Source organism: Plecotus auritus, assembly GCF_963455305.1.
Source record: "Plecotus auritus genome assembly, chromosome: 3".
Taxonomy (NCBI): Eukaryota; Metazoa; Chordata; class Mammalia; order Chiroptera; family Vespertilionidae; genus Plecotus; species Plecotus auritus.
This window is the reverse complement of record NC_137772.1, coordinates 197,410,911-197,419,652: the sequence shown is the minus strand read 5'-3', so window position 1 is coordinate 197,419,652 and position 8,742 is coordinate 197,410,911. Positions and strand designations below refer to the sequence as shown.

The following is an 8,742-nucleotide window of genomic DNA, read 5'->3' as shown; positions in this document are numbered from 1 at the left end:
AAATTCAGGCTTTGCCACTTACTACTATGACCTTGGGCAAGTTGCTGTTTCTATAAACCTAATTTTTCCCATTCAGAAAATGGGGATTATGATAGCATCTATAGGGTTGTTATGGGGATTTAAAATGTACACCCTTTCAAGGACTCAGTAAAATTATCTATTATTGTAATTTATGGGAGATAAGAAAAAGTGGAAATCCAGATTGATAACAGTGGATCCTTTTTTATAATGTAAGAGAAAAAGGCAAATTTTTATTTTATAAGACATTATATGATTTAAGGGGCTTGGGAAGAGGAAAATTTGTTTTCTCAAGTCTGAATCCACTTATATTTCACCGATCTGATAACTAGTCAAACCTTTGATATCTGGCGCACAAAACACAAACAGGAAAAGCCTTCCGTGTGCTTTAATTAAAACAGCTTTCTATTTTACAGATATATACATACATATTAGAAAAATCTCTTGGATGGCCAATGGATCTTATAAAACAAAGCCCATATGCCGTGCTTTTGTTGTTTTAAAAGAGAGCCATCAGGAGCGCGGGGATTACGCTCCCCTCCCTTGCGCGCTGGACTGGGAAGCCTTGGGGCAAAGCCCTGGGGGTAGAGCGCGGTTTTAGTTGTTTTTTTTTCCATCGATCCCGGAACCTGCGCTCGGGCAAGGGGGGCGGGTGCGCCGAGGGCGCGAGGGAGGGGTCTGGTCGCGGGGCGCGGCACCGCTCGCCCATCCCCCGAGCGCGCGGCGGGGCAGCCGGCCGGCGGCCGCGGAGGATGCGGAGGGGCGGCGACGCGGGCCGGACCCAGCCCGGGCGGCGGGGCGGGCGCCGCCCGAGGGGGTAGGGCGCGCGGGGGCGCGCCGGACTGGGGAGGCGCGCTCCGGCCGCGCTCGCTCCGCGCTCCCTCGCTCGCTCCCTCCTCCCGCGGCGGCAGCAGGAGAAGGCGGCGGCGGCGGCGGCTGGGGATCAGACATGGCGGCGGATCTGAACCTGGAGTGGGTCTGCTCCTTGCCCCGGTCCTGGACTTACGGGATCACCAGGGGCGGCCGAGTCTTCTTCATCAAGTAAAGAGCCGGGGGCGGCGCGGGGGCCCGGAGGGTGCGGGGGGCTGGCGAGGGGGAGAGCGAGCGGGGTCTGCGCCGCTTCAGTCCCCTCGGTGCTCCCGCGCCCCCACTCACGCTCGGTCTCTGCCCCTTCTCTCACCCCTGCAGCGAGGAGGCGAAGAGCACCACCTGGCTGCACCCCGTCACCGGCGAGGCCGTGGTCACCGGCCACCGGCGGCAGAGCACAGGTAACGCTCAGTCCGGCCGGGCCCGAGCGGAGTTGGGCTCCGCCGGGAGGAGGCGGCAGAGCCCGGCCGCCCGCCCCCCGGCAACCTGCCCCGAGCCGCGGTCCCCGGGAGGCGCCGAGGTGAGGCGGCAGCCCCGCCGCCGGACTTCTCTCGAGTCTCTGGACGCCCCTCTTTTCCGCAGCCTTTCATCACCACTTGGAGACGGCGCCCTCTTCCTGCGCCCTCTCCCCATCCCAACCTGGACAGCCCCCACCCCCTAGCGTGGCTGATTCTCCTCTCCCTGGAATCCTGAGGTTTTCCTCCTGCAGCCACTCCAGAATCCTTCTACTTACCCCCACCCCTCTAAATCTGCCCCCTTTCAACCTTTAGGAAGTCCTTTCCCACTCCACTCCCTGCAGCCCGGGACCCTGCCACGGGTCCGCGGGATAATGTATTCACATCCTCTCCTTCCTTCGGGAGAGCTGCCTCCTGCCGTGCAGCTTCCTCCTCCTCCTTGGTGGGTTTTGTGGGTAGGTAGCTGATTGAGGAGGAAGAGAGGAGTTTGGGGGTGCTGCGATCCTCCCTGACCGAGAACTGCTCTGGAAATGCTGGGCGCTTTCCCTCCGGCCTCAGGAGGAGGCATTTGCAGCCGCAGTTGCTGGCCAGCCAGATTCAAAGTCCCCGGCAGCAGTACAGAGGTTGCACAGACCGCCAGGAGGCGGTGGGCGTGCAAGGGGGTGTCCCATGGGTGGGCGTTTGTGCCCTAATTGGAGGGGATCGGCGGGGAAGCAGATCTCGCCGATGCCTTTGGTAGCTGGTTTGAATGCTAACATGTGAGTTGAGCTGGAGAAGGGCTGGTCATAGCTTCAGTGCTGGTCTGGCTTTCTTTTGTCATTCTTTGTTTACATTCGTGAAACTTGTTTGTCTTTGAAATGGAACATGTGTTCTCGTACAGGCCTGCCTCTACATCTGGTGATTGGAGAGGCTTGAGAACAGTTTGGGTCGAAGGTGAGGCCGGCTTCACCAGCCTTTTATAGAGCTGTCTTCCAGGATACTACTTTCTCTCCAACTCTGGGGTTCTGTGACTCTCAAGTTGCCAGGATATTGGACAAACCTGCCTTTTCTTTTAAATCTGGAGTGCACTAAAGTGACTAATGTCTCTAAATTTGCAAAAAGGTGGGGGAGGAAAGGGAAGGTTAGTGTAGCAAACATGAGATTACATTTTTAAGGCATTTCTGACTAATAACACCGTCATATTTAACTCCCCAGAGCAGTCTTCGACTTAAATATACCTTTCAATGTTTTGCATACATATTTCTACTTTGCTGGCCTCTTTGCCTTACGGATAGTAACAAATTTATTTTAGAAGACTATATAGTATTTAAGTTATTTAACTTGATTATCTTGTGGAATTGTTTTTCTTGCTTATTTTGGTTTCTGTGTATCCCATTGTACCCCCATAGATTTGATAACATTGACACCACGGGAAAATTTTGTTCTCAGATAATTTCACGTTAATTTTTTAAAAACATGATCTTTTTTGTTTCTGGCTTGGTTTACTTTGCTTTGACTCTGGTTTTGTACACACATCAATGCTTTTTGTTTCCGAGAGATACTGATTAAATCCAAGCCACTAGTCATTTATAAGTAATATGCAATAAAGTCACCATGGTTCATCTGAATTATTCAGGTTTATTACTTGAAACTTTAATTCTCTTAAAGTCAAGTCTATAGAAACATGTATAAGTATGTGATGTCAGATTTCTTTCCTCTGATTTTGTATTTAGGAAGTACTTTCTCATCAGTGAAACTTCCTGGATGGATTCATTAATGTAGCTGAAAGGAATGGCCTTAAATAGACACAGTATACCTAAGAAGAAGCAGGTGTTACCTTTTATGGACAGGGTTTTTTTGGTTTGTGCTTTTTTGCCAGCTGTTCATGGTTATTTCACCTAAGATTAGAAGGCTTCATTTGGTTTTTGGGGGTCAGCGTAGGTCCCCTCCATTCTGATCATTAAAGTATGTGATCATATCAGATAATCTCTAATATTGTGAGAGATTATTAATATTGTGATACTTCTCTGATGGCTTTCGATTTGAATTGCCATTTCCCTAAAAATGGTATTATATCTACTCTGTTTTATTACCAGCCTAACACATTTTTTTGTTGTTGTTAGAAACCTACTTAACAAATGAAAATAGCTGTCCATGAAAGTGAATGATTAAAATGGATTAAGGCTTATTTTGCTATTCTATTGAAGTAATACTAATTGTGAAATGTATGTTTTTTAGATTTGCCTACTGGCTGGGAAGAAGCATATACTTTTGAAGGTGCAAGATACTATATAAAGTGAGTTTTTTTATTATGGTTTTTTTCCTTGGTGATTTGAATGTTGTGATTAATCTTCAGTTGAATAGTTAGTTGTATGTGTAGATAGGCTTATGATTCTTAAAAATTTTTTTTGTATAACATGGCCTTTCCCCCCTTCATATGGTGGTGTAATTTTGAGAGAAAAGATGACACTCTTAGTTGAATGCTGTTTGCCTGGGCACTCATCGATTTGGAAATGACAACACATTTTTGGTCTTTCTGATTACTGGGTGATACAGTATCATAATATTTTTGTCTTTAGCGTGTCATCTTTTTTTTCCTCTTTTAATGTGAATTCTGTTCATGTGTTTTTTACTCAGTGCTGTTAAGAAGTAGCGGAAGCGATGGAAAGCTAGGTTACAGTTTGATGAGCAATATCAGGGCTGAAAGTAAAAACAAATAAATACTGAATATTTCACAAATATCTGTCGAGCATTGTTTGTAATTTGCCTCAGTATTTAAATATATCTAAGTTTTTATAAAATAGATCTGTGTTACTGATGTCTGTGATTGAATAAAAGGCTTTCAGTGGAGCATGCAGAGGAGGGATGACCAGTCAGTCTTGACCTTTGAGCTAATTCTGTGAACTATCGAACTAATTTCTATGCACAGTTAACTTGGTAGTACTTAGAGACAAATGCAATGCTTGAGGTCAAACTATGTAGGAAAAATTTTTATCTCCCAAGGGAAAATAAAGGTGGTTTCATTTTTAAACTAGAAACTTGTTTACTTAAGAGCATGTTTTTTGGTCATTTTAAATTTTTTGCTTAATACTAAGGAACTGAAGCTTGAAAGAGAATATAAGATTTGCCTGAGATGTCAATAGTTTACTCATAATAGCTAAAGTTACCTTTATTTCCTCGGTCCCTGTAAGGTATTTTTAATTTTTACTAAGTGACATTTTTAAGATCATGCCATACTAACATTGAATTATAATTGCTTGTATGACTTTAACATTTTTTAGAATGATATTCATATAAAATGTCAAGGGATATTTATAGGTATTAGGAATGCATGGTTTTGGACGAAGAATAGAGAAAGCACAAGTGTGGTACTACTGGGTATTTTTCAGTTACATCTTTTATTTGGAGATTGTGTGATACACTATTAGATGGCCTAAAAGCTAAAGGTCTGAGTCAAGTGCGGAGTCGTCAAGTATTTTTTCTAGTGCTTATTGTCATCTTAATTTAAAGTGAGTGTTTATTGGCATGAAAAGGGATGCTTCTCTCTTTTTTTTTTTTTTTGGATGTAGTCTTTAATGCTTCTGAAGATGTTCATTTATTTCTATCCAATATCATTTTAACTAAATAAGCCTCACTGATCTTACAATAATAGGAGTAACACAACAACCCTCAATGTTTTAATTTCTGTGATTGTGTACATTCTTAGATGACTGTTTATTTGAGAGTACGAAATGTTATTCTGTATGTTTTACTTTAGAACTAAGCTGTTTAAGAGACTGAATTTTCTTTTGTTTTACTAGCCATTGTGATTAGACTTACTTTTATGTTGACTTAAATAAGAATTTTCTTTTGAGTGTCATGCCTAAGTAAGTTTCTCAGGAAAATGAGGGACAGTTAAGTAAGCTGTAATTTTACTTTAACTCTGAGGTCCTTTTAAGACTAGTTATTTTTAATCATTTGGTATTAAGAGACATCTGATAATTGTGTCTAAAAGTAACAATAAATAATTTAGGTTATAAAAGTAATTTGTTCTAAAATTGAGCATATTATAGAAACATCACTCATTAAACTTATTTTACATAAAATTTATTATTTGTTGAGTGGTACATAGGTTTTTTCCTTTCTGGGTTCTATCAGAAGACTAATTTATTTTAAGATTAGTTGTATTCCTAATGTGGACTGTAATTTCCTAGAAACTTTTTACTTATGTTGTTTTGAGCAATTAGGGATGCTTTACCAATCTAATATGATGACACTACTTTTATCTTAAAGCTTACAGTTTACAAAGCGCTTTCACATATATTACCACATCTGAATCTCATTTTAATCATGAAAGTAGTAGGAAGAATTACTATGTTCATTGTCACACCATGTAATAAAATAACAGAAACATGCCTTTGGAACTTACAGTCTGAAAAGATAGCAAGATGAGAAACAGCAGGAACATGCACTATATTTAGAATGTTCTGAGAAGAAGAAAGGATAGGAATCTGAAGTAGGAAAGTGATTAATGTTGGTGAATGTAATTTCTCTTTGTTGGTTCTTAGATGAAGAAAGGAAATTGATCAGATTAAAGGAAAAAGAGGTGATATAGTAAGCAGAGTGGATTTTGTTCACTTGGGAAGAGGGAAGATTGGCCCAAAACAGATCCATCAACCTCTTGCTTATTCCTAATCATGTGTTCCTGGGAGACTCCCTTAGCAAGAAGGGAGATCAAGAGAACTTGAGGAACATTTAACTCTCAAATTCTTTCTCTCTTGAACATATGTTGGCTATTGCTCAAAAGGGCAGATTGCCAAAAAGAATTATCTTTGGATAATAGTTTGGTATTGACCGTGGGATCAATGTGTGTGGTAAGGCACCCGAGCTGGGAAGAGTCAGAAGAGCTGGACAGTGGTCTTAAACCACCCAATCACTTTGGAGTTGTCTTCACAACTGTTTGTTTGTTTGTTTGTTTGTTTTATTCCCCATTCACCCTCTCCTACCTCCCCCTACCCATCTATCTTCACATCTTTATATTAGGCTGGCTGAAAAAGGCAACTTCTGAATTCCATTCTATTTTGCCCGACTGGCGTGGCTCCGTGGTTGAGCGTTGACCTATGAACCAGGAGGTCACGGTTCGATTCCCAGTCAGGGCACATGCCCAGGTTGCGGGCTTGATCCCCAGTGGGGGGCGTGCCAGAGGCAGCCGATAGATGATTCTCATCATTGGTGTTTCTGTCTCTCTCTTCCTCTCTCTTCCTCTCTGAAATCAATAAAAATATATTTTAAAAAAGAAAGAAAATAGTTTTAAAAAATAAATAAATTCTATCCCATTTTTAAATTTCTTTGGATTTTACACTATTCTGGGAATTTATAATAATCTACAAAATAATGGACTCACAGTACCAAGAAGAGACGTTGTGGGAAACTGGGAAAGCTACTTAGCTTTCCTATCTTGCTTAACTATTTTAGCCTCTCTCTTTAACCTTTTATAGACAACCACAGATAAGTATGAAGCCTGGAGTGGCAGAACTGTGTGGGCTTGCTTTCGGTTGCTGCAGTTTGTACTTTGTACGTATCTTCCCTGCAGAGCTGCATGAAGCAGTTAATAGTGTTAATGTCAACAAAGGGCCTGATTAGAGTAGGAGTTGTACAGATATGCGTTGGATAAATTAGTTTATGTTATACACTTTTTGAATTGGTTTTTAATAAAAGTTTACAGTTAGGTAACAGAATATGTAACATAGAGAATGTATTTTACTCTAAATCCATATGGCCAAAAAATGTTAGTATTTGAAAATTAACTTATCGCAAATATAGATATTTACTACTTTAATTCTTTTCTGTGAAACCTTTTTCTGTGTACCTTAAGCCGTCCAGCCTCTAAATTATCGTATTGTGTGTGTGTGTGTAAATACATGTACACAGTTTGAATTTGATTACTGAGTTTCTATATTGCTTTTAAAACTTAATTCATGCTACTTGTCTTTAGAAATAATTGTTAGTGAGTTTCATAATTTATAAAGTATAGCTTAAAATATTCAATGCCTTAGCCCATAAAGTACAGAAAATAATTTTATATGTTTAAAAATTATAAAGCTTTCTGCTTACTCCTTGAAAATAACACTTAATGATGCTGTAATGACAGGTCACAGTAACTTAAATGGATGTGTCATTGACTATTCCTTTGTGTTTCATAGCTTTGAGATGGTTAACTTAAAGTGCCGGGAAGTCTTAAAACAATGTCCTCTGAATAGTGAGAAACTTTGTTCTGATTATTTAAAGGTCATTGTTTTATGTGGCAGGATGGGAGATGAAAAAAAGTTGTAGGATAATAAAATAGTATGTAAATTTTGAGGTTATATTCTCTCATATTGCTTTTTCCTTGGCTTAAATTTATTTTTTCAGTTCTGAAAATTGAATTTCTTAGATATGCAAATAGAGCAGTGTTTGATTTTGACTAATGAAGTTTTATTTCAATATCTGCGATAGCTGGATCTAATGTGTACTGAGAATTTCAAACTAACCTTCAATGAGGGGAATTTCTTACATGAAGTAGCCATATAAGGTTGCAAGTGATTTAAAAATGTTTCTTCATAGATTACTACAATCCAAAATATGAGTGAAGATGGGAACATAAAATAGCTGCCACAAGAATATTAGGATATATTACTGTGTATTTCATATTTAAAATGTTTGGTATACTTAGTACTGTAATATGATAATTGGACTAAGTAATAACTGTATGCCGCTAAGAACAATTAATTGACATTGTATTTCTTTTTTATATTCATAACAGAGTTTGTAATAAGTAATTCTTATGAGTGTAAAGCACTTTATACTAATTCAGTAGACACAACACAACTATGAACAACCTTCAAGGAGTTTGTATAAAGACATGTATTAAAAAAGGGCGATGGTGTGGGAATCATAAACTTCTTTAATGCTGGGCATTTCACCATAGCATTAAATTAATTTAATCTTCACAATAGCCTTTTGGTTTTTGTGTGTGTGTTTTCTCAGACGATGAAACTGAAATATAAAGAGGTTAAGGACCAATTGTAGGTCATACACATTCACTACTAGTCCTAGCATTCAAATTAAGGGCTCTGGGCTAAAACTCTTCTATACCTAAAAATATCTGTTATGGCTGGGCAGTATTAGCAGGTTCTTTTATCCCTCCATAAGTTGATTGCTTGGGACTAGAGGTATTCTTTCATAGAAACAAGTGCAGTGGTAGGTAATTGGTTGAGGCTACAAATAAAAGCTTATTTAACCTTCCAAAAACCTGTTGACTAGTCTTATATATTGGCAGGATCTTAGAATTTGGTCATTTCTTTTCATCCACTCAGGAGTGCCTAGTAAATACCATTTACTAGGGACTTAGAAATTCAAAGGGGACCACACTCTAGGGACCCTGCCTTCCTGGAGCCTGCAGTCT

The 8,742-nt window shown here is 40.2% G+C and overlaps 1 protein-coding gene across 19 annotated transcripts in view; it reads left to right on the top strand.

The window, feature by feature from the left end:
- Window positions 1-799: 799 nt before the first annotated feature.
- Window positions 800-8,742, top strand: part of PLEKHA5 (pleckstrin homology domain containing A5) — a 216,445-nt gene continuing 208,502 nt past the window's right edge. For 16 of the 19 annotated variants that reach the window (XR_013960293.1, XM_080662933.1, XM_080662922.1 and 13 more), the window contains exons 1-3: window positions 844-1,059; window positions 1,207-1,286; window positions 3,558-3,615. Coding sequence is in view for 17 of the 19 variants with exons in the window: in XM_080662933.1 (XP_080519059.1) it covers window positions 968-1,059; window positions 1,207-1,286; window positions 3,558-3,615 (230 nt within the window). In the remaining 2 variants the exon portion in view is untranslated. Of the gene's footprint in view, window positions 1,060-1,206; window positions 1,287-1,675; window positions 1,796-3,557; window positions 3,616-8,742 lie in introns of those variants that run through there. The other 3 variants (XM_080662925.1, XM_080662927.1, XM_080662928.1) reach the window with 3 other exon arrangements.